Source organism: Caretta caretta, chromosome 18 (assembly GCF_965140235.1).
Source record: "Caretta caretta isolate rCarCar2 chromosome 18, rCarCar1.hap1, whole genome shotgun sequence".
Taxonomy (NCBI): Eukaryota; Metazoa; Chordata; order Testudines; family Cheloniidae; genus Caretta; species Caretta caretta.
Genome location: NC_134223.1, coordinates 17557978 through 17584757, shown reverse-complemented (window position 1 = coordinate 17584757; position 26780 = coordinate 17557978). Strand labels below are relative to the sequence as shown.

The following is a 26780-nucleotide window of genomic DNA, read 5'->3' as shown; positions in this document are numbered from 1 at the left end:
CATCAGATAGTGTCTCCTTTATGTGAAGTTAAGATTACATTTGATTGATAAAATGTAATTTTTAATATTCTTAAAAATTGCTTCAGAAGTGCTGTAAATGACAGAAATTAAAGTTATAGCGAGCCTTATTGATCTGCAGATATAGTAGAACCTCCAAGTTACAAACTGACCAGTCAACCACACACCTCATTTGGAACTGGAAGTATGCAATCAGGCAGCACCAGAGATGATGATAAAAAATATATAGTTCAGTACTGCTAAACTACTGACAAAAATAAAGGGAAAGTAGCATTTTCATTCTGCATAGTAAAGTTGCAAAACTGTATTAAGTCAATGTTCAGTTGTAAACTTTTGAAAGAACAACCATAATAATTTGTTTGGAGTTACGAACAACCTCCATTCCCGAGGTGTTCGTAACTCTGAGGTTCTACTGTAGTACTCTGCACGGCCACAAGATTTGATCCCAGTCTCGTCCCTTGCTGACAGGGAGATGGCTTCAGAGGGGATAGGCTCTTAGTTCTGTGTGGTGGAGAAGAACTTAGGTTTTTAGCATTGTCTTATCCTTCACTTTAACATATTCCACTGACTGCTTGTGAAGGCAAGTTCTGCCTAATCTTTGACTATAGGATGGTGTCATATCAGAGCTTTGACGGTGAAGCTCTCTTCAAGCAGAAACTCCTGCGTCCTTTTCATAGACACGTGGAGGACACATCCGTCTAGATCACTGTTTCCCAGACTTTGAAAACTGTCAGATTTTTACCAAATCCTCTGCATAATGCCATCATGTGGTATTAAAGGCCCGTTACCCATCTTAATGCATACATCTTCCTGCCCTCCTCCTCCTTCCCCACCATGGCTAGTACCTAGTATTTCCTTTCCAATTTTGTGAAACACTGGTGTAGCTTTCCATAATATGATTCTTCCTCTCTTTTCTTACACATTTTTATAAGCAGTGAAATACTTTAACTGTTGTGGGCATCTAAGTTAGCACCCACTGAAATAATGGGCTCATTGACACCTCAAACTGTTACCTGAGGCTTTCTGCCAACTCAGGATGAGACTTCTGCATTGGTTTCGCTCCATGTTTTGAAGGTTTTCTCTGCAACCCTAATAGCTTGACTTCACTTTCTTTCTTTTGAAGAAGTGAGACTGGAGAACAGTTGAGAGAACTGCCTGTGCCTCCATGACACTAGTCTTTCACACATACATCCTACAATAGATGAAGAGACAAATAGTGACTTATATGGTTTTTGAGATTGTGTTCATCTCAGGTGTGGATGAATCTTCTCTAAAGCATTATCAGAGTACTTGTTACTCCTGAGGGCATTCTGCACCAAAAAAATTAAAAGTTCTGCACACAATATTTTAAATCTCTGCAAAATTCTGCAAGTTTTATTGGTCAGTAAATAAATGCAGAGGCTCTAGCATGGCAGTGGGGAGCACAGGCCACTGGCTGTAAGAAGGTGGGAGATTACCCTGCAGCCTCCCCATCCCGGGACACAGACTCAGTGGTGAGGCTGCACCTGACCCTGACACAGCACAAGGCCTGGGCCTGCCTCAGAAACACCCTGGGGCCCTGCCCCTCTGCACCAGGTACACCACTGTGGGGCAGGCAGGCTCAACCAGGCAGGATCCAATTGTGGAGGGGCTCCAGGTGTGGGGTGAGAGGATTCTGTGTGGGACAGTTTGGGTGCAGGCAGCTCAGTGCAGGTGTATGTGTGTGAAGAGAGTTGTGGGGGGGAACTGGATGCACTGAAGCGGGGGCGGGAGGGGGAGGTTCCAAGTGCAGGGACAATGGGGCTCAGCAGGGGGGTCTGGGTGCTGGGGGAGTGGGACTCGGTGGGGTGGGGGGTCTGGGTGCTGGGGGAGTGGGACTCGGTGGGGTGGGGGGTCTGGGTGCAACTAGTTGGGGGTCAGTGGCATGGGGGCTCAGGGTAGTGCAGGAGGCTGGGGCTCATCAGGGTGGGAGTTTGAGTGCAGGGAACTCGGTGCGGGGTGGTCTGGGTGCAGGGGTGGGGGCTCCAGATGCAGGAGTTCAGGTTCAGTGGAGTGGGGTTTGGGTATGGAGGGCCAGGGGTTGTACGGGGTGAGGCTTGGTGGGGTTGTTTGGGAGGTCCAGGTGGATGGGGGAGCAGCTCCCCATACAGTGACCCCCCCCTCCCCCTGCAGCTGAGGAGCGATGCAGGCAGAAAGCAAAGGAGGATGCTGAGCTTTCTTCAGCTGGGGGAGGTTTCTGAGGGAGGGTCTGACACACAGCCCCAGCCACTCCTTGCAGGGGAAGAGGAGGTCCCGTCCTCTCCTGCCTCCAGCCCAGCCTGGACTAGCAGCTGATCCTGGCTCAGGGTAGGAACCACTGGCTGGGGTGTCCCCAGCCCTGCAGTGATTTACCTCTCCTCTGGGTGCCTGAAGCAATGGACCCGCGCAGCTAGCGAGTGGTGCGTGACTGCTCTTGCAGCGTCCCTTTGCTTCCCTGATAGTCATTCTTCTGCGAGGAAGTAAAGAAATCTGTGGGGGACATGAATTCTGTGCATGCGCAGTGACGCAGAATTCTTCCAGGAGTAATTTGTTGTAGTCCAATCTTAGGAGGCCCTGAGAAATAAGTGAGACTTCTTTCAATTTGGATCAGAACTCCTTAAAGGAATGCTCTCAAGTTGATTTTTGTAATGACTGATTGTCAGAAAATTGAATATTTAGAAGAATACACCTTAATATATTCTGAAACTATGGAAAGACTGAAATATTATGGCTCTTCTCCTTTTGTTTAGAACATCTCTTGTGTGGATCTTATAGCTTCATCAGCAAATTTACTCAGTCTGACTCCTGCTCTTCTACCCTTTCTCTTTGTATATAGCTACAACTTGCTTCCTGTTCCATATCAGCTCTATTATTGTTGATATTGGTAAATGCCCTCTTGTGGGGAGTGTGAAAAGGCATGTGCTATCAACAAAAGTGGAACTCAACTGATCACCTAAAAAGTGCTATCACATGCATAAAATTAAAGAAAAATATTTTTTTCATTTTCTCTGATAGTAATCTTAGGGGTAACTTAGAACAGTAGGGGTACAATTTTCCGAAGGAGATGTGACGTAGAATGTTGGTGTCCCTTTAGGAACAGGCTAAATTTTTGATGAACTGAGAAGGTTGTTGCAAGAAATATCAATGTTAAGGCAACTGCTGAAGAAAACTCAGAATTCTGTTTAAACTGTGGCACTTGTGTGACTTCATTGCATGCAGACTCTACCATTGTGAAAGTGTACAAGCTATCATTGGTGTTACTAATAGGATTTATAGCATATGATAGATTAGAAAGGCATCTGCTAATCTGTCCGGTGGGCATAATGTAGGTCCCTCAGTGTGACTTCTTGTATGTTTCAAAAAGTACAACAGCCACCTAGGACTTCACCAATGTTCAATAGCCCCTAAAAATAGCTCTTCTTGGGAGATGAGATTAGTTTTGTCAGCACCATGTCTTATAACAATTTTAAGAGGTGAACAGTCATATGGCAGGCATTAATTATTAACCTTTATACATTGATATGATTAGTACCATCAATAATACAGTGTAGCTGGATTATTTTACTTCTCATGCATCATCACCAGTAATAGAGAGAACTGCAAGCAAAATGATGCTGTCAGTGCTTTCTGTATTTCTACTGAAGTTTTGAAATTGGGAATCATTCACCTTGCACAATTTTTTTTTCTTTACTGGTTGTGATGTGTAGAAGGGAAAGAACCCAGTTTGACTCTCAAAGTCTGGGTTGAGTTCACAAGTCTGGTTGTTTAAAAAAAGAGTAACTTAATTTTTTTGTAAAATGAGGAAAAATTGAAATTGAATAAGTGAGGTGCAGTAAACTTTGCCCCAGTGTCACTTCCCCCCGTTTCTAGAGTATAACCACACACTAAGCCTCTGAATAACAGCCGTGTTAGTCTGTATTCGCAAAAAGAAAAGGAGTACTTGTGGCACCTTAGAGACTAACCTATTTATTTGAGCATGAGCTTTTGTGAGATGAAGTGAGCTGTAGCTCACGAAAGCTCATGCTCAAATAAATTGGTTAGTCTCTAAGGTGCCACAAGTACACCTTTTCTTTATGCCTCTGAAGAGGCTATTGCAGCCTATGCCAAGTAGATTAAAGAATGATGTATTTTAAAATAGAGCTGCTAGACTTTTTCACAACTCAAAACTTAAGGTAAATGTCAGTCTGTGTATTAGATTGAGCTAAGTATAGAGCACTTTAAATTATTTAGACTTTGTAAATTAAAATTATAGTGCTAGTATGATTGGACTTAAACAATACATCACTCCTTTCATTAGTGTGTTACTGTTCATTACGATGCGTGAGCTTTATCTTCAGGGCAGAAACATTGTACTGGGGCACTCTTTATTGAGCTTATTTCCCTATTCACAATAACTATTTTGTGTTCGTGGTGGTGTTTATAAAGTTTTAAATGGCTACAAATTACAGTACGTAGCTGGAGATTTTAATGCTCAAACACTACTACTGCAGCTGTATAGATAACATGCCTGTTGCTTATTTTGCAAAAAATACACGAAAGTAACTTCCCTTTCCCCTGTAAGAGAAATGTCAAGAATCCATTACGCCATAGGTGGTGATTCTTCAGAAGTCTCCAATACCTAAATATATTGCTTGCACATTTTTTTCCTTTTAGTGTTTAAAAAATGCAACTTTGAGGTGCAGCAAGAGTATTGAAATAGTTTCTTATGATAAGAGGTAAAAGCCTCCATACGTTACATTAATAAGTTACCAATATGGTGTGTTATCTAGCTTCTGAATGTGGGAAAAGGGGCGATGAAGTAACTATGTATGTGGTGCAAGTAACTGAACAAATTAATTGAGGGACGTGGGTCATTTGAAGTTGCAAGGAATAATAAACTACCTTGTCAAGTGTGTATTTTAATGTCTCTTACAAAAAAAGAATTAACTACAAGATATATTTTTGTCAACAAGATTAGGGGGATTTAGTCTCGCAGCAGAAAGACTCAATTAAGCAGTTCAGCTTATGGAAGGAGATTTTGAATGAGTTCAGTGAAGGTGATGATGAAGTGATGTGTGTTGTTCTCGAGGACACAGTAGCACATTGAAGGGAAAGGGAGGTAAGTGTGAGATTGATGGATAATATCTGTTTGTTTACCCCCCAAGGTGATAATTTTGAAAACAAAATGCATGTATATGGCTTTTTGTATGACAACAGTATTATTGATTCAGGCGCAAAATGTTTCAGAACCACAGAAATTGAAGTACAGTAATGTCTTCCCATTCAAGCTGACAGCTTTGACATAGCAGCATAGCCGGTTCAGTGCTTTTTAAAGCTTTTTTGCATGGCAGTTTGTATTGTATTGGTCCATATATGGGGAGCAAGAATAACTAATTTCCACACAATGCCCCTTCCAGTTTAATAACCTCAAATTTTGGGGTTAATTAGCTTTAAAGAGAAGGTGAATTTATTTTTGGAGCCTCAAAAAGCTCTGCTGACTTGTTTGTGTATAGAGCCACAAAAATATTTTGTGATGTTTGATTCAAATTAGCACAAAAGGTATATATTCCCTCCCACCTCCTTCCCATGAGGTTTGATATTAGCATAAAATTTACTTTGTGAGACTTGGTAAGAAGGGAATGGAAAAGTCACAAAGATGGTTGGCTGGCTGAATCGCTCATAAATCTTAAACCATCTGTTTTGAAGAACCTCTGTATTCTTATGCCCATGGCTGGGTTAGGCTTTTCATTTCCTGAGTGTTAGCTAGGGAATTCTCAGTCACTTTGGCAGGAGTTAAACTTCCTGTTAATATTTAAACCAAAAAAGGGCCTGCAGAGGAAATGGGAAATCTGGGTTAAACGGTTTCTGGTGGCATTGTGCTAGAAATCAAGTTTGGGATTTGGGGTTGTTTGTAATGTATACTGGCTGATTTTTAACTCTGAATGAAGGAATGTGTTGAACTCACTGTTGTGATGTAATCTTGTTAATACAATATATTGTGATGTGGATGCTTGCCTGTTTTACATTTTTTATACTTTTAGCTGTGGAGTGCCATGAAATCAAGTATAGTATTTGCTTAATTGAAGCAATATGTCTAGAGGCATGTGAGTAAAAATCCGGACTCTTTGGTACTGTCTCGACTATGCAACTCACTTGCTAAATATCATTGGCAAGTTGCTTAAATGCCTTGTCTCCGTTTATCTGTCTGTAAAATGGGGGCAATAACCTCTCTACACTCCTAGAAGGTAGCTTATTGTTTGTAAAGCACTTTGGGACCTTTGGATGAAAGGTGAAGTGTTCATTAGTACTCTAGATCCTATATTGAGGAAACAACATGCTGAGGTTTTCACTAAGCTCACAAAGTGCTTAAGTAAGGCACTTTTGAGCTTAGAGGTACTGTAGATAAGGAAGGTTGAATTCTAGGGGAGTACCTGTCTGAACTGCACAGTGAAAAGTGTACTGAAGGGAGATGTGACTCTGAGGCAGAGGCTCCTGTAGAGACCTTGACTCAATGCCTGTGAACCTCGAAAAAGTATGAAGAGATTTGGAAAGCTGCTGTACTCTTTCACAGGATACATAGGAGGTACCCCTGTTTAAATGCACTTTTTGGAATGCAGGAGGAGAGGCAGGCAGAGAAAGAAGTAAGCAGGAGTGAAGTTCGGAGTGTCTTCAATATGAAGAGAAGATTGACCTAGAAAAAAGCTAGAAATGGAACCCAGCTCTTAATTATAGTAGAACCAAGTCTTACCTATTAGGCACGTTGTGTATCAAAGATTTGACCTTCTATACACTTTGTATTTTTGTCGTTACTGTTTACATGTATATATTATATTGAATGGTGAAAGGGTCTGTTTCCTCTTTTCCACATGACCTACATAACCGCTTCAACGAAGATTGCCACAAATAGAATATTTTTTAAAATAGCTAAGATTACGGATGGTGACCAACCACTTACTCCAACCCTTAAAGGTCAGGAAATGTCAAGTTTAGGTTTCCTTACAACTCTTAACTCCTCATCTCCTATCATTCACCACTTTTACTGTCAGATTCCCCCTCCTGTAAAGAAGTCACATCTCTAATCATTAACAGGAAAACAATGTACACACCGCATTCCTCATGATCACAAAAAACGTTAACTCATATTCAGCAACATTAACACATCTTTAAACACCCATATGCTGGTAAATTAATGTATGATGTTATGGTTTCTTGTTAGAAAATATCAAGTTACAATCAAGGTTTCACAGCACAGAGAATCCATTAGGAGTGTGGTGTTGGAGGTTTGTGGGACCTATAGAAGGGTGGGCAGCGTCGGTCAGTGAAAGTGGTGAATGTGGGAATTAAGGTATGTTAGAGGAGATTCCATCACTGGACCCTTCTTATCTTAACTTTTTTAATGAAGGCTTTTCTTTGTGGAAAGAAATGTGTGTACATATTTTGGAGTGTCCTAACATCTGTAGACTTGTCCACTAAACTAACTATTTAACATATTGGGCTATACTCACTTCATACTATTACATTTATATATTTAATGGCTATGTGGCACTTCATAGTAATGTCCCACTTCAGCTGGTTTACACATCTGCAGTAGTATCCTTCATTGCACACCTCATTAAGCAACATCTGGTATATCTTTAAAAACTGCTAAATGTATTCAGATGATCCAGAATGATACTACCAGGCTCAGTCACTGTAAGGTGAACTTCCTCAACAATATTCTGATTTTAGGATCAGTTTTTGTCTCCTTTCAAGACTTTTTAAGGATTTTTTAAAAAAACAACAATACTATATTTCAATAAGTAGGTGAAGAATATAATTCCATTGTTTATAATCTTATAATTTCTGGCATGAGTAGAAGATTGGAACCATGTTACACCATGTGCTGTAGCAGGACAGATATGTAGCTAGTCCTTTGTCTGCTGCTATATTAGTCCATACCAGACTTTTTAAAGATAAAGCTGCAGATGGCATCTCCAGTGACTGGAGTAGGAGACTGCAAGCCAGAAGACGTAGGTTTTATTCTTGATTCTGTCATTACACTACTGTGACCTTGAGCAGATTGTTTAACCTGTGGACCTTAGTTCCCCCACCTGTAAAATGAGGACACCACCACTTCACAGAGGTGAGGAGTTAGTTGTCCGAAAGGTATAATACCAGAGACTATTATTTCTGCTTGATGGTAGATATTTCTATATTCTTGACCAGCTAAAATAGAGCTAAACAATAACTTAAAATTGTTGTAATTACAGTCTAACTGATCTGTGGTGAAGCTGAAATGTGACAAATTTGACACCCTGTATGCTAAAGAACACTGTTTAGTCAAGTGCCTGTATTGCTCTGAAGTGATTTTCATTGTCAAAATTGCAGTACAAACAACTCCAAGCAAGAGAGCTGAGCTGCAGAGACAAGATGAGCATTGACTGCTCCATTCTCAAGACTGGTGTGTGGTTCAGCAGATGAGTCCCTAGTACTGAACTCAGAGTGGAGAATATTCTGAAGTGAAAGAATATTCCAAAGAAGACAGAATGGTGAATATGGGTCAGAAGGATAGTGGACAGCATAAGGCTCTCAGCAGGTTTAGTCTTAACTGGATTTGAATGGGGTACTAAGCTAAACCAACAGTTTTACAAGGGCTTAACTATGACCCTGGAATCTGAAGGGAGAAAGAGACCTAGTTCCACATTAACACAGCGTCTGGGCTCTGGAACAGTATGACTGGAGATTTTTTTGGTAGGAGCTGACTCAAGTTTCTAATGTAAGTATATTTTGGAGTGCTGAAGAGAACAGTATATTTGTAAAAAGCAAAGGAGTACTTATGGCACCTTAGAGACTAACCAATTTATTTGAGCATGAGCTTTCATAAGCTTACAGCTCACTTCATTGGAATGCTGTAGCTCACGAAAGCTTATGCTCAAATAAATTGGTTAGTCTCTAAGGTGCCACAAGTCCTCCTTTTCTTTTTGCAAATACAGACTAACACGGCTGCTACTCTGAAACCAGTATATTTGTAAGTAATGGTGTCAGAAGTTTTGGACATTTGATATTTGTCTTGATAGATTCTGGGAGCTGTTTAAAGTTCTGAGGTACTTTAAAGTACTTTTTACTACGATAGAAAGCTGTAAGAAAGCAACAGAATGACCCTATTTAGAGAGCATTAGCACTTTACTTTCACGTCATCTATTTTCCACTTCTTTACTGGTGGATTAGAATCTCTTTGCTTGTTGAGTTGCCTTTACTATACCATCTCATCGCTGATTAGCAGGGGACTTTTGCAATTATCTTTATCTTTCCTCCTGGGTAGGGCTACCTGTGAGGTGGGTGTTTTTTAAAAGGCGGATTAAATCCCAGTAGAATAATATCTGAAGCTGCTAGCACAGCATTTGTGTTCTTTAGTGGTGATGGATCCGTTCTAGTTACCTAATTACTTTTTCAAAAATAAATACCAGTTCTGTTCTTTAGATTTTCATACATGCTATAGATAGCCCTTAAAGGGAGAAACAAATACGACAGCAGTTTATTAGCTCAAATTTAACAGCCTTGCTAAATGAAAAATTTGCTATAACATATCTATCTATCTATCTATCTAAAAAACTAAACACTGTTCTTAAAATAAGTCTTTTAACAAGTGCTCTAATTTAAGAATTTAGCCAGCGATAATGTCACGTTTATAAATTGGTTTGGATGTTTATACTATTGAAGTATTTTAAAAAGGTTAATTTAGTGACTTAATCTGCCTGTAAAATTGAGTTAATGTTCCACTCTTATATTAGCTCTAAAATTCTGACACAGCCATATGCCTTGTTCCTCCCAGCTAAATGTAAATTTCATTAGAATTGCTACTGTACCTCTGCAATTTTACATTAGTGCCTAGTACTACCACGTTAAAAGAAACTCAGTTTGGGGGTAACTATGAATTTTTAGGCCAGAACACTAAAGGAAAATGATAGTTTTGTTTAGGAAAATATTTCTATTAAAGGCTAAGTATTGTAAACTTAGCAGAAGATATTTAAATAGTTTGAGTAACATCTTGGAGTGAAATTGCCTTTGTGGGAAGTTCATGGTGGTTCAGGGATGGTGTTTTAGCTCTGTCTGGTCTAGATTGTTTACAGACAATCTCCTACTAGGATGCAGCAGCCAGAGGCATGTATGCTAGCCAATAACTCAGGATCTACACTAGGAAAACCAGCTATTGCATAAAATGGCTGTCAGCAGCAGGTTCTCCAACTCATTAAACTGTGTAATTGATACTGTAGACAGAATGAAACCGTTTTAACACTGTTATAGAAAGTGTAAATGAGATCTTAGGTCATTATCCTAGTAGACGACCATTCATTGCTGTTCTAAAACAATTGCCAGAATTTCTTTTGGAGAAGATGGCTTTGTGTTCTCTGAACATTACTACAATTTCTATACACTGATTTTAATAGTATAAGAAGTTATATCTGTTGTCGTTTTCAAAGTTCAGGAACGTGAAGGTTTGATTTGCTGAAAAAGAGGTAATGATGGCCACAAGGGTAGCAATTAAAAGCAAGACAGTGTCCATTGATAATACATAAAATATGCATAATCTATTATGGCCATACAGTGGAGGAATAGAAGAATCAAATGTATATGACTGGCAAACAATGAACAGCAGCAGCGTGGATAATACTAAATATGGAAGATCAAGGTAGCTTCTAAAATACCTCATTTGCTTTCCACACATTTGCTTTATTTTCTTTTGACAGTTTTAATTATGCCTGAAGTAACTTAGTTGAACTCCTAAAGCAGGTATAAGTTGTCATATCCACAGTTTTTTGGGTGAATTTTTGTATGAAACAGTGTCTAGAATACATTTCAAAAACCGAGAAATGGTGTTACCTAGCTATTTGTATTAAGTTGAACTTGTTTTGTTTAGTCCTCTGTACTGGCTAGCCCCACCCCAATTATGTACTACATGAAAAGTCTTACAGTGGGGCTCTGTGGCAAGCGTGAGAACAAACGTAATTGTATAAAACGAAACATTTTAATATTTCATCTAATTTCTGTAAGCTCATATTTGCTTCTCAGTTACATCACAGGATAAACAGAAAGTATATTTACAGTAGAAATTGCACATAACATTACAAATATCTATTCCAGTACGACTTTACTACCTAGCAAGAGAAAACTAAATGAGGTTCCCCAACAGGTACTTCAGGGCTTCTCACCCAAATATACTGTCCCTTTGGTTTCTTTTGCCTCATAAGGACCTGAACAATCCCTGTTTACTCAGCTATCCAGACCATATTCCTCACAATCACCAAATTTCAGGAAACTTCATTGTATTATCGTATTCCTGGCTTCTCAGTTTGTTACTCCAGTCTATAAATATTAGAGACATCTTTATCTTTTCTTTGATTAAAAACAAATCTTCCACTGATTTTTTACACAGAATTTTACCCCAAGGGAAAAAGGGTTTATCACAATTAGTGTTTGTAAAAAATCAGCGTTTTGCTCATGCAGTATTACAGCTTATGCAAAATGCAATCAAGAAGATATTTTATGGTAGGAAAAATGCAGTGGGACCTGAGGGAAAGGAGAGGAAACATTCCTACACATATTTTATTAGTCCTGGGCATAAAGAATGAAACAGTAGATATGAAGGGTTGTGACTATACCTTGTTCTGAATAGATGTGAGAAAAATGGCCTTGGACCCACTGTAGCTGACTTTACCCATCGTTAAAAAAATCTGGGTTGAGTTCTAGCTATACTGAAAGGACATTCTGCTCCACTAATTTATCAAACTTCGATTTTTGTTTTATTTTTGTAATAAATCCTCGTGTGTCTGTATTTCAGATTTCTGATTGTCTCAGAGGTGGCAGTGAAGCCCACCATTAGCACAGGAAGATGAGTGAACTTGACCAGTTACGCCAGGAGGCTGAGCAACTGAAAAACCAAATCAGAGTATGTATTAAATCAAATCAAATGTGTGTATTTAGGTTAATGCAAGTGATACTTATGCCAGTTGTGTCCTTTTAGGAACAGGATGGGAGATGGACAAAAATGACGTGAAAGTTTCAGCCTAACAAGCAAAATATATTTCAAAAGTTAATATATGGGATATCTTATAAACGTAAGCACAGATAACTCCATAGGAAGTTGCTTTTAGCCATTCCAGTTTCTAGTGAGCTCTATGATTGAGTCACACAGAATAATATAAGAGTGTATAGATTATATTTAAAAGCATTTCTGTATCTTAACCTGACCTTAAGGCCAGTATACATTTCTCTTGAAACTTTAAGCTGTCCAGATCTCTAATGCATCAGGTTTGAGTATCTGATATTTTTATGAAGTCTTCAGATTGATTTGTAAAACACTTTTAGATAGATAATATCTTGGTTTAGTATTTTGGACCAGTAGCGTCTAGTACTAAACAAATTATAATTCATCACTTGCCATGAAGTTTAGCATGAATAAACTTCCTCACAGCCCTCTCAGAAAGTAGTTTAAAAAGACTGGCTGAAGTACAATATTATATTTTATTTACTGTCTAGATTTTATTTCCTGCTTTATGCTCAAAGGTATACACAAGCAGTAAAACTAGGTCATCTTGTTGTTAAGTTATAGATCACAGCAAATATACTCTGGTTCTTTCTCACTTGCTGGCACATCTACTCACCATGTATATGCTGAGTGAAATAAAAGAGAAGTGTTTTAATATTTCCAAAAGAGGATTATTGTCAAATGGACATTTTGTAGGTTTCTTTCAAAAGGATTTTATGAAACTTAACATGAACAAAATTATTCCCAAAGTCTTTTAATTCTTTGGAAACACTAGCACATATGAAGCAGAAAGAGAAACTGACTATATAAATTGAGTGAAATTGATCAGTTTAATTTCAGTTTGTGTAAAGTGACAAGTCCAAAAAATAAATAGCTTACATTAACTAGATTTTGTATTCTTTGAGGTTTTTTTAAAATATTCCAAAATAGTTGTTGTGATCCAGTGGGCACTGGATTATTGCTCAAAATACATTCTGTCTTTCCAGCTCAGAAGTAAAGTGAGGCACAATAGCCAAGTTATAGTACTTACACTGGCAAGACTTAATAGGTTTAGTGCGGGGAGAGAACATCACTTCTGCTTCCTGCAGGTTGTGCTTGTCAGCAACTGTTGTCATCATGGCAATGTGTGTCTTAAAAACTTTGACAGCCCCCAATTTTTTTTAGGCCCCAAAATAATGGCTCTGATACCACACAGGATTCAGACCCAAACCAACAAAAGTAATGAAAATGTCTGGACCCCCATTCTACCTCATTCAAGTAAAATGTAGGTTACTTGACACTGGTGATGTACAGTTTTTCTCCAGACAAGCTCTCTGGTTGTGTTTCCTTTTGACCCTCACCACCCCATTTGTTCCACCCAAGCCACACTAATTTGCACTGCATCCTCCTTCTACTTGAATCTCCTGCACCTGGATCGCTTTTTCCTGACCCAGTGTGCTAGGGTCTTCACCCTCTCTGAGACCTCTTATGGAAGCACTTTGTGGAGATTTATATCCTAGTCGTCTCATTGTTCACAGTGTGCATAGAAAAGTAGTACTAACAGGACACATGCTGAAGTTTTCCTCTCACTTGCTTTTTATTGCGTTCTATCCCAACCCCTCCCCCTTCTGTCTATGTAAACTTTCTGTGACAGGAACCATATTCCGTGCCTGCTTAAACACCTATGTAACTGAGTTCATAATACTGCTATTGCTATGTGTAACTTGCTGCTATTGTATGGCGCTGTGATTCGTTTGTAAACTGAGTAAGTTCTTTAAAAAGTGTGCAAAGATGACTTTTTCATCACTTATACAGTAAAAAGAAACCCCAAACTTCAAGTAATTTTAATCTAATTTGAAATGTTATTGGGTTGGTGATTTGTACACCAGTCTTCATGTCTGTGCTATTTGGGATAGCAGGGCTGCCAAATCAGAAAACTGGCATTCATGTGAAAGTATACAGACACAAGAACAACTTGACTTCACTGCCAAACACTGGTTTTAAGTGAGCTGATACGGTCACTTTTTCTTTCACATTGTAAACGCCTTCCTTTCAACCCCACACCTCTTTTTAACTTAAAATGAGGGAGCAGCAAAAGGCAAGCGTCCCAGAGTTGAGAGGGAGAGGATGTGAGTAATTGTAATTCCTGACCTTAATTTCAAGAGTTCACACCAATAAATATCAATGTACACTGAAATTAGATGCCATCAGTACTGTACAGTAAACAGCATGTTGGACCTCACCAATGTAATTCTGCAGTTAGATTTTTTTAAAGCCACCAAAATAAGAGTAGGATTACATTGTTCTTAGATGTAGCACATTTTACTGAGAGTTTAAATGGTATGTCAGCTACTGCAGGGGGATTTCAGGGTTACTTTATTAAAAGGATGCTAGAAAACTGAAGAGGAGGTTAGGGTATCTTTCTTGGCTAGAATAGAATTCACCCTCTTTAAATGCTGCTAATTATCCCATCAGAGTCGGTATATTCCCAGGGCTCATAAAAGTATTTCTGAAGAGCAAATGTGCTGCCTTTTAATACACCTGATTTCAACAAGTCTGGGGTTTTTTTTTTGTTTGCTTTTTGTTTTTAAAAGTCCTTGGGTTAGAATACACGTCTCCCTCATGTCCAGATTCTCTGCACCCCTGAACACTGACGGCATAGTGCAGTATATTTTTCAGGAACAATTTCCTTTCCAGAGAATACACTTAATGAAAGTGTGTTTGCCAGGTGGTGTTGCCTCCCTTCATAGTTATTTTTAACAAATCATTTTTGTAAATGAGAAGAAATTCCAATCCCTGACCCCATCCTAAGTCACACACAGCTGTTTTTCGAACTGTGCTCAAGACTTACAGCAACATAAAGAGGGACAGTTTTGTGGAGCCACCTTGTTAAAAGGGCAACGGTGCATCACTGTAAACTATACAACCTGTATATTGTTAAACTATGCTGTTAAAGAACACAATTTTTGGAAAGGATTTGGGATTTACGTACAATAGTTTTGGCCAAACAACTTTAGATCATCAAATCAGAGCATCGCTGTTCAAGAGAATAGAAGTCTCTACGCATAATACATAACATAGTCAACAGTTCTTCAATTATTTTGTCAGTGTGAATCCCAGAGTAGGTACTCATGCATTCAAGATCGGATTTTTTGAATAGCAGTATTGGCAGCCGTGCATATGCCTTTGGCATCCTCATGCTCTTGCACAAGGGCATAAAGGATGGAGTGGCTACGACTCTCTCACTTTCCTCTTACTGCCTGTGGCAATGAGACGGAAGCCAGTGAGTGTGTGACACACTATTCTTTTCAGAGATCCTAAGCCAGTTAACGGAAGGATTTTTTTTTTAAAAGGAAGTCCATCAACAACCCCACTACACCCTGCCGTACAGCAGGGCAAGACGCTTCACACCAGCTTGCCACATTCCATGGTGGAATCAAACCCTCGGGGTTTAAAACCTGTCACAGCAAATGTCTTCTGCCAAGGGGAAAGGCACATCCCGGTCAGGTGCTCTGTGTGGAAGTCCTTTTCCTCCAGCACCTGCAAGCTCAGTTCAAGCTACATGAGCTAGAGTGGTTCATGCAGGTTACTGCAGACCCAGAGGTGACAATCATGACCACAGCAAGACCACACAAACCAGTGTTGGCCAGCACTCCCTCGAGCACACATCACACTCTAAGATTGAACAGTGGAAGGAAGGTGGGTGAAGAGGACTCCACTGATGTTGAGGTGGTCAGCAGTGATGCTGCTGACAGCAACTGCTGAAGTCTGCTGCACACAAGACCGTGGCACTGACTACCCCAGGGCTCATGGACTCGGCATCTGTACTGACTGCCTCTATCGTGGCACCTCAGGTGTTAAAGTAGGTACCTGTGCCTGCTCACAAATGGGACACCAACTCGTGTAGCTGAACCAAGCTTACACGTAGTTCCAAAACCAAAGGGGAGTTCCAGAGAGGGACATGAAACAGATTAATCTAAGGACAAATCCCCCAAGCAGTAGGGCAGAGTGAGAGACCTGGCACTGGTACCTGTGATGGAGGTGAGCAAAGACCTGAGATCTGCCTTGGAGGAATCCATAATGTCTCTGGAGACATTCCTGGTGTCACAGATATGACCAGCACTGGAACCTGCTCCATAGCACCTCTTGGTGCTGCCTTTTGAAGAGGAGGTATTCTCCTTCTTGCCATTGCTGACTTATTCCTTTTTGCCTAATGGCATCAATGGCTAGGCCACACTGGAACTGGATGTGAGTGCATAGGAGCAGGAAGTGACAGGGAGGCAACAATGACTCCTGCCTCTACCCAAGGAATCCTCTTCAGGGGAGTGACACCAGTCCCCAGGCGGAAAGCCTTTGAGGACCTCCTGTCTCAAATTGCAGAGACCCTGCACATTGGGACTGCGTTCATACAGGAACAGTCTCATGACACATTTAATATGCGAGTGTGACAACACCAGCCAGGATCACCCTCCCAATTAATGAAGAAATCCTGGAATTGGCCAGAGGACTATGGTAAACTCCAGCCACTCTTCCTCTCTCCCCCAAGCAAGTGGAGAAGAGGTATCAGCACCCGCACCCCACCCTGTGGGTTTTGAGCACTTCTGAACCCACCTGAAATAGCTCGTTGAGGAAAATAATTTATGCAGCAATCAGAAAACCTTCTCCTGTCTGAGACCTCAGTATAATCCTCCAGAGGCTCACTGAGTCTCCATTGGAACCTCTTGCAGAATTTTCTTTACACCAGCACACTGAAGACTGTTTTCCTAGTGACTGCCACTTCAGCCAGAAGAGTGAGTGCACTTCAGGCACTTATAGCCAAACCCTCATATGATATTCCAGAGGGTCACGGTGGTGCAAAGACCTCACCTGAAGTTCATTCCTAAAGTGGTCTCAGAATTTCATCTAAACCAGTCAACCTTCCTGTTGTCTTCCTGAAGCCATGTTTAGCACTGGGAAAAGAGAATTTGCACACGCTAAATGTATCCAGGACTTTGGTTTGTTACATGGATGGGGCAATAGTCTGAACTAGCCTGTCAGTCTAGGCATAGCAGGACATTCTAAAGATCAGGTGATTTAATCACCGAGAATATTAAAATGGAGGACAGTGTATTTCTCCCACCAAACATCAAGGTTCACTCCTCCAGAACACAAGTAACATGCCCTAACTGTTTCATGTACATGCCAATATTGGAAATCTGTAAGGTGGCAACGTGGAGTAACCCAATGACATTTGCCAAACCCAATGCCTTGGGTTCAGCTGCTATATCGGATGCTATGTTCAGGAGAGGAATACGTCAATCACTGCTCAGTTGGTGCAGCTAAGACTCCTCAAATCCCACCGTCATGGGTGGATGCCGGTTGCAGTTGAATCCACACTACTCAAATGGTTCTTTGAGGTTCTTTGAGATGTTATCAGTAGGGATTTCATGACTCCCCTTCATCCCCATTTTGCAGAGTCCTCATCTACTATGGGCTTCAAATTGAGAGGGAACTGAGGGAATGTCATGGCTGTTCTATCCTTCGTCTTTGGAACTTACCTGTTCAAAAAATTCTGATCTTGCACACGAGGCATATGCACATCTACAGTAGGTTCCACACAGACAACATCTAGAAGATCTTCAGTATTGCTGTGGAATAAGTAACTGTTCTTTGCAGGGTGTGATCAATAGAACTTTTCATAAACAGAATTTGAGAGTAGAAAATGAATGAAAAAACCTTGTGCTGTAGTGGGTAAAAGTTTCCCTTTTATTTAGAAAAGTGGAATATATTGTATTGCACCATGAAAATGTGCAAGTATCTTGTGATTATAGTATAGACTTCATGGCAGCACAAATATAAACAGACAGAAATTTATTAGTGTGACAGAGTTCACTTATTTCCCTACAGTTTTTGTTTAATATTGTCAGCAAGTGACTAAGAGCAGAACCGTGGATACGTATTTAAGATTAAATCCTGTTATGATATAATTTAAACACGTCCTTGTGTGTGTGCACGTGCTTTTGAAGAAAGCTCAAATAGAGTAAAGAACCTTCTCAAATTATTGACAAATTGCATGGATGCAATTATAGAAATTTAAAGATGGAAAAGATGTACTTGTTTAATTTCCTTGGGGCTGATTCAGGATTGTTCCCTCGGTTACATTTTCTCGTGCTATGTCTGTTCTAGTTTTAAGTCTCCAGCAGTGGGGCTTCCAACTCTTCCCTTGGCTGTTCCACAGGCCAATAACTCTTGCTGACAAGCAGTTCGTATTTAGCCAACACTTCTTTTTCTTACTCCCATTACTTAATTGTAACTCCCTGTACCTTCCTACACTTCTCTCCATCCAAGGTATTTACACCTTTCACATAACTGTAAAATATTATATCCCCTTCCCTTTTTAGCCAAGCTACACTTAGCCAGTAGTCTTTCTTTATAAATCAAACCCTGGTCAATTTTGTTTGAACTCCTACCAATTTCTCAATATTACTAGTAATTCGGTGCCCAGAACTGAATAATGTTGTCCAGTATGATTGCGGTAGAGCCATAGTTCTCTTCCTATATGTGACTAATACTTATGAATAGACAGCCCAAATTTGCCTGGGCAGCCATTGCTTCTAATCTAAGTCCTCTGGCTGGTGAATGAAACTTATTCCAGTTTTTTATAACCTGCATATTTTATTTATGTGCTGTTTACTTCCTCTTCCAGATTGTTAATTAAAATGATAAACACCACCATTTCTTACTAGTATGCGCTTGGAAGTATTTTCAATGAGAAGCCTAAGCAATCATACATTTTCACAACATGAATAAAATAGCTGAGTCTTTCTTTGAGCTGACTCCATCCATATAAATGACCATTCTAGGACAACTCACAAGTTATCCAGACTTTTTGTGTACATAACTAGCTTAAGAAATTAATGTCATGTCTTCCTGTCTTCATTAATTTTAAACTTCTTTAAACAGAACAAAAGCTTGGCGCCAATAAAGAGACTTCCTGCATTTTTTCATCTCTGCTTGTTAAAAAAAAACCAAAAAAAAAAAACCCCAAGGTATGGAGCATTAAACACTAAAGCATTGACTAAAGTATTTGTTGGCCAGGTGAAGAGCAGTGTACTTTCAGACTCCTTTAGTTTGATTTTTTTTTTTATTCTGAAGTGTTTTCTAGCTCTATGTAACAAATTATTTTAGGTTCCTTAAACAGAGTTGGAAATATATATTGTGTATAGCCCCTATTTAAGGCATCTGTTGAGTCCAAGTTTCCCCTTATACTTTGCATTTTGGATTTTGGCCATCCATTATAAGATGCACAGAATGTCAGCAGTAAGTACTCAGGGATAACCCACTACCCCAGAAATCACACTTTGAAACTTGCTGCTAAACATTCCTTCCTACCCTTGCCCACTAAATGCTAGAATTATCTTCTCAATAAATAAAGGTTCCAGCAAGAATACTAGACACACATTGGCAACAGAGTCTGGCTTGATAGGTTCCTCTGCCAATTTCTCTCCTTGGGGTGATCATAACTGCAAGATTTTCCCAAATCTAGTGGTTTTGCTTCCGAGTAACTTTTGCAGAATGGTCAGCATAAATGGTTCAGCACATATTAAGCTGTCTCTGATGTGTTGTCTCTAATTCTCCCTTGTTATAGGATGCCAGAAAAGCATGTGCAGATGCCACTCTGGCCCAGGTAAGTACTCATTTCAGATGCTCACATTTTATTTGCAAAAAATCTACATAAGGAAAATGTAAATACAGAAAGTTTTGTGTGTGTGTAAAATTATGAACAATATCTTAATTCTTCCTATAGTCTAGTCTTGGCAACATTAGCTTCCTTTGACTCTTTGCATGGTGTGATTTTTTTGATTACACACAGATCCTGCTGCTTATGCATGGCGAACTACTGCCAGTAGTAGGATCAAGTAGTACTTTCCTTGGTAGGTCACTGAGTTCCTTTCCCTGATTTTTTTTTTTTTTTTTAAATACAAGTATTATACAGATGGATTTATAATTTGAAGGACCCTCGCATTGGAGCAACCTGGAAGGCCATTTATAAAGAAACCTTTGCCAGGAGCTATTGTTCCAGATGTGTTTTCAATCAGATTTTACCTTTCACCACCCAGTTTAATCCCTTTTGCTTGAACTGGGAGTAATAATCCTGTGTCTGATATCAGTTTGTTGCTGTGGAAGTGAGTAATGCTACAAATACAGTGCTACAACTTCAGCACTGCAGCATCAAGCAAGAGAGAGGTAGTGAGCAAGAGGCCTTCTTTCAGCATTTAAATTACTGGGGACATTTTTATATGTGACAAAGAGAGTTGCCCATAAATGTAAAATAAATGTGCTAAGTTTAATATCTAAAATATTTCCCATGTGCAAAAGTCTCTAAAAAGCTACTGTATTTGTACAAGGGATGGGCATTGTGTAGGAATTTTAAATCTGGCCCGATCTGTTAGTTTGAACGTTAATTTGTCTGGGCAGTTTTCAAAATGAAGCAGAGTTCTTTACTCAAATGTTTCTGCTAAATAATTTTTTTAGGTGGAGACAGGACAAGTATGCAGACGTTACCTGTAAAATGGAGTTATAAACTGGTTTGGATTCACTAATGTGTGTTCGTTCGTTCCGTATATTACTGGAAATGTGCTATGTGCTATTTTTTGAGTGAGCGCTTTGCTCCAGGCCAGAGACACTATTTATATTAAATGTAATGGTATAACGACAATGTATTGATTTCTTCCTCACTTTGCTACTCACTTACTCATTCCAGAATATACTTTTATGCTTTAAAAGTTAGATAAAATATTAATATTCTCATTTGAAAATCTTCTGTTCAAAAGGCAGTTTATGCTAGATCTAAATTGGGAGTTTATCTTCAAAATGTTAGGTGCAGTTAAAGCCTCAGATACAAACACCCCATCTTCCCAGCCTCTTTAAAAACAGAAAGCTGCGTTATTCTGTTGAATGCATCTCTATTGTTGGGGGGGTCGGGGGGGCACAGCGGGAACCCTCTGCCACAAATTGTAGTAACCTTAAAACTAGAGGCTTCAGAAGATAGAAACTGAACATAATCCTGCCCCGGGTTCTGAGAGTTTCTAATGCATGCAGTTGTTTCCCACTGGGCCTGGATAACATGCATGTTCTTCCAGAGTAATATTGTGCAATTATATTTAGCTAGGGCTTTGCCTACAATGCTCAGATAAAGAGCTGGGCCTGGGGAACAATAGTAAATGAGAGAATAACCAAGCAAATACTGCATAGCACTAACATATTTCTTAGTCAATTTGTTTGTCTAAATCTGAACATGTCCAAAATGTGTGCATTGAATCCTTTGGTTTTCTGCAATAGACTACTATAAGTGTTTCTGCATTAATAAGTATCTGAATATTCTGTGAGTAAGATAAATGCAGAATCTAAGGTCTATAATAACTTGTTTATTTAGATCACAGCCAACATTGATCCAGTGGGTCGAATTCAGATGCGTACTAGAAGAACATTGAGGGGGCACTTGGCTAAAATTTATGCAATGCACTGGGGGACTGATTCCAGGTGAGTGTCACTGGCACAGAAGGATAATCTTTTGGGTTTCATTAAGATCTTGTGGAAAAGTTCAATTTGGTTTTTCATACAGTATGGTTAGAAATTCAGTCCCATCATTTCAGGTCATGCCTATAATCCATCTGAAGTCCTTTCCGCTAGAAGTGGAATTTTAAAATACCAGAGCTCTTTTTGAGGAGCAGGGGATCTTGGATGCAGGTGGGGGTGGTTACTTCATTTGAAGTTGCATAACCTTTGCTTCTATTCTGGTACTAAGAGAATTTAGCAACAGTAAATGTCACTTTTTTTCCCTTTTAATCTCCATATTTTTGGCATCATAATCTAAATTCAGATACAAAATATCAACCCCTTCTTGCCTGAAAAATACTGTTGTCAGTGATTTAGAGGAAGCATTTTAAAATAGGCACTTATTTTTTTCTGAGGATATTAGTCCTTCTGTGATTTCCAGACAATTAAAAAATGGATGCTAACGGTATCCCTGTCGATGACAACTATAATGTGTAGTTTTATAAGAATCTTAAAGCACGCACCCCGGTGAATTGTCCATCTTAAAATGAGTAGACATGGTATTCCTTCATTGTAGGAATAGGTGAATTAGCTTCTTTTTAATCTTGTAAATATGTGAATTAATCTGGTCAAAGCAAGTACATTTCTAATCAACAGAAATTACTGAAGGGAGCCTTGTTAATCTAATGAAGGTGATCTTGTTAATTCAGTCTTAAGTACAGAGCTTGTTTACACAAGATTGATAAGCAGTTCTATTCTTAAGTAACTTAAAATCCTAGGTCTGTTTATACAGTAGAACCTCAGAGTTACAAACACTTTGGGAATGGAGGTTGTTCATAACTCTCAACAAAACGTTCTGGTTCTTTCAAAAGTTTACAACTGAACATTGACTTTGAAACTTTACTATACAGAAGAAAAATGTTGCTTTTAACCATCTTAATTTAAATGAAGCAAGTGCAGAAACAGTTTTCTTATCTTGTCAAAATCTTTTTTTTAAATGTTCCCTTTATTTTTTTAAGTAGTTTGTTTAATACTGTTCTATACTGTATTTGCTTTTTATTTGTTTGTTTACTTATTTTGTCTCTGCTGCTACCTGACTGCGTAGTTCCAAATGAAGTGTGTGTGTGTGTTTGTGTGACTGGTCAGTTCCTAACTCTGGTATTCATAACTCTGAAGTTCTACTGTATATCTAGTGCAAAAGTAGCAAAGTGCTTAGTTGTGGGGTGGAGGGGGGAGATATAGAGGAAAATATTTTTAAAGGAGTGGTACTTGTTTTTATTTTCAGTTTCTGAATTGCTCAGGGTTGGCAGAGCAACAGATAAACACAGTGTAACAGTTTCATTTGAAGTTTCATACATTTTGTAGAATCTCATTTTATTTCATAGGAGTACTATATTAGCTTGTCATAAGTATATAGTTTCCAATGTTGCAAATGATATGGCATATTAGGGTTGCCAACTTCATAAAATTTAAAAACCGGACACTCCAGTTGGAGTGCTGGGACCTCCCCCACTTGGGTCAGGAGGGTCTCACCTGTTGAGCTAGGGCTGGGAGCTACAGCCATCTGACACAGGTAGAAGGCAGCCACAGAGTAGGGGCTGGTGTGGGTGATGACCCAGTGTCTCCCCCCACCTGCAGTAACTTAAGCATTTTTAGCAATAGGATTGTGTTGTACAACTAGAGCAAAGCCAGCCAGAGGAAACACCAAATTAGTTCTGATGTCACAATAAAGATCATAGATCTCTGTTTTGTCCTATTTTTATCTAACATTCTTTCTTTCAAAAAGTGAAGGCGGTCAGATATTTTTGTAACTTTTATAAAAACAAAGTCGTGTTTTTTTTTTTAAATTTTCCTTTCAAATATATTATACAACAACCTAAGAGATCTGTGAACAAGACTTTACATACATCTTCTGGTTGAAGTGATTTCACACAAACATAATATCAGCACTCCTTAACAGGTATATAGCCTTAAAGCTATGTGTCTACAATAGTCTCATCTTTATAGAGTACATCCATGATGGTGGTTTCGCAGAGCTATATTGTTGAAGGCAGTTTAGCACTTACCTCACTGTCAGCTTAAACCCAGTGCATTTTAGTTTTGCATTTTATGAACACTAAATTCATTCAGATTTCTAAAAAGAAATCTGACTTCAAACAATCTCCATCCCACTGCATTTTCTCCCTTTCCAATCAGTCTGTTTATACAGTTTTCAGGAAATAACTCTGACTGTTAGCATATTTAGAAAGTCATGTAGGAAACAGACACCACTACTCACGATACTTACATTTTAAGTTCCAGGCAAAGCTGTTTTCACTAGAGACAATTGACACATGATGCATCCCCTCCAAGTTCTGAAACAGCTTTATCCTTTTTTAGGAGGCGCCGATACCCCTAACAATAAAGGAGAGATTCAAAAGATTACTATGCAGTAGGAATGTTTTACTGATTATGCTGTCATTTGAAGGGACATAATTAAGTTGAAAATCTGAAAATTGTTGTTTGTGTTACCATAAATAGATGTAAGTAACACCTGAGATTACTAAAATGGAAAGGTCAGAGAAAACTATCTCCTTTTTCTGTTAGTTTTAGTGTGAAGATTTGTAACAAATTTCAGGGCATGCTACTTGAAATGGAATCTGTTGGAAACAAAGCTTTTGAAATTAGTGACATTTAAATGAAATTTTAATTAAGTGCTAGAAGCGTTCACTACTGTACAGATACATGGTTCCTGCCCTGCGGAAGTAGAAGGCTCAAAAGTGTATGACATGAAGTTTTAATATATAGATAAATCAGGTAATACTGTTATCCGCAGAAGGTAAGTGTAGTATTTATCAGCAAACTCAATTTTAAGGGGAGCTGACTAGAGGTTATTTTCATTAAATTGGATTAAAAGTTCAAAACTCAGACTCAAGTGACGCAACTGTGTTTTACCTGTGCACAGCAGAGTAGCCTAACGCAGCCACAACTCTTTCTCAGAGACTCATTGACTTTAAGGTCAGACAGGAGCGTCATGATCATCTAGTCTGATCTCCTGCACATTGCAGGCCACAGAACCTTGCCCACCCACTCCTGTAATAGACCTATGACCACTGCCCAAATTACTGAAGTCCTCAAATCATGATTTAAAGATTTCAAGTTACAGAGAATTTGCCATTTAAACCTGCAAGTGACCCATGTTTTATGGTTTCAGAGTAACAGCCGTGTTAGTCTGTATTCTCAAAAAGAAAAGGAGGACTTGTGACACCTTAGAGACTAACCAATTTATTTGAGCATAAGCTTTCGTGAGCTACAGCTCACTTCATCGGATGCATACTGTGGAAAGTGTAGAAGATCTTTTTATACACACAAAGCCTGAAAAAATACCTCCCCCCCCCCCCCCCCCCACTGTCCTGCTGGTAATAGCTTATCTAAAGTGATCACTCTCCTTACAATGTGTATGATAATCAAGTTGGGCCATTTCCAGCAGAAATCCAGGTTTTCTTTCCCCCCCTTCCACAAACCCACTCTCCTGTTGGTAATAGCTTATCTAAAGTGACCACCCTGAGCATGTATTGTAGAAACACGTAAAAGCCCCAATTAAGGATAAGGCACTGTGTACACACAGTATGAAAGTCCTTAACCCCAAATTTGTAATTGTACTGTTTAAATTAGCCCTTGTATTGACACCATAATCTGAAAAATAGAGCAGTCAGATTTGTGAATAGACGATCTAATAGCAAGCTCAGAGTAGTGTGTTTGGTTAAGTGATTTGTCATAGCCAGGCACTGGATTTTAAATGAATGTATCTTTAAAAGGAGAGACTTGGCTTGAGATGTGGACCCTTCTCATGACTGTGTGTGTTTAAAATAAACAATTAAATATGACACTTTTCACAAAGGCCTCTTAGGATAGTAGCAGCTTTGAAAGTTAGAAAACGACCGGTATTCTCTTACACTAGGTATTATCACACAGTACTTGTGTGTTGAAACTTGGACTTTTCACTTGAATTAGGTTTGCACGTACAGATATTAAGATGGAAATTGAAATGATGTGGTGCTTTGGCATAATACTTTGAACCTTTTAAGATGAATAGCCAAACTCTTAGCCCCAGTAATAAGTCAGAAAGAAAATGTGTAAGGTCAGGACTCAGAGCATGAAATATTACATATCTGAACTCTATTTTATATCTGCTTCCCTAATACAGAAAAAGGCACTCTCAGCTGTTTTTGTCTGATTGTTCCTGCAATCTGAACTTTTTTTGTTCTTGGCGTTAGAAAAGCTGTTCTTTAAAAAATAAAAGAAGCCTGGAAACAAAAGCTCATATTTTAAACTAGACCAAGAATACCACTCTGACAAAATGGTGTATTTCAGTCTGTCTCCATTGAGAGGGGAGAGATTCCCCCGCCCCAAAAGGAAACAAAAGAAAACCACCCCTTCCTTCCCTACACTCTACCCTTCTATGCAGAGTACTTCTCTGTAAACTAAATTTTCTGTCGGCCTGGGTTTTAACTCTACTCAGACACTGGATTTTATTTATTTTTATGTATTTATTGGCTTTCATCCTGAAACAACCTTTTTTACCATGTGTTAGAATAAGCAGAAATTGGGAAGATGGGTCCAAATAATTAGCTGGGTCTGCCTATTTTAAGTGTGCCTATCACTGTGATTTCCAAGGTTTCAAAGGGATCAAGAGACATCACTGCTGTTTAGGGATTATTTTCGCTACTTCTCCTTCTCCTGATTTGTGCATCTGTAGATCATCCGCTGGGGAGGGTGGGAAGAAGAATTCTCAGGTCCTTTTCCCAGACTCCTTTAATAAGGAAGGTCTGTAGAAGACAATGCAAAGTATGTGGAAACAAGATGAACTTCTGAGAATAACTGGGAAGCAGTTAAAATAGGCTTTTACTAATAACTCTGTATGCGTTTTCCCAACCCCCACCCTCTGAATCTTTTGACAATCAGAAAAAAGTGAACTTCTTGCTGTCTTTGGGAGAGGAAAAATTGTTTTAAAAAAAATAAAATAAAAATACCATGCTTGGGGAAAGGAAGGCATAGAGCGGTAGGTGACTTTTCCAAAAGTCAGTGGTAGTCAGGCATGGAACCCAGATCTCCTGACTTCCTATCTTGTGATTTAACCACATAACATTGCAACAACTATTGAGTTGCTTTGTTGTTAACTGCTGTAATATTTAACATGAAGTGCATCTGCTCTTGTTTCTATGAGGCACGTTATTTAAAAGAATACTGATGTTGCATTGTACTT

General features: G+C 39.1%; 1 protein-coding gene across 3 annotated transcripts in view; it reads left to right on the top strand.

The window, feature by feature from the left end:
- GNB1 (G protein subunit beta 1) overlaps nucleotides 1–26780 on the top strand; it is an 84588-nt gene that overhangs the window by 38930 nt on the left and 18878 nt on the right. For 2 of the 3 annotated variants that reach the window (XM_048824769.2, XM_048824768.2), the window contains exons 2-4: nucleotides 11813–11920; nucleotides 19626–19664; nucleotides 21414–21520. In XM_048824769.2, the coding sequence (XP_048680726.1) occupies nucleotides 11864–11920; nucleotides 19626–19664; nucleotides 21414–21520 (203 nt within the window). In that variant the 5' untranslated portion in view covers nucleotides 11813–11863. Of the gene's footprint in view, nucleotides 1–11812; nucleotides 11921–19625; nucleotides 19665–19888; nucleotides 19912–21413; nucleotides 21521–26780 lie in introns of those variants that run through there. The other variant, XM_048824770.2, reaches the window with a different exon arrangement.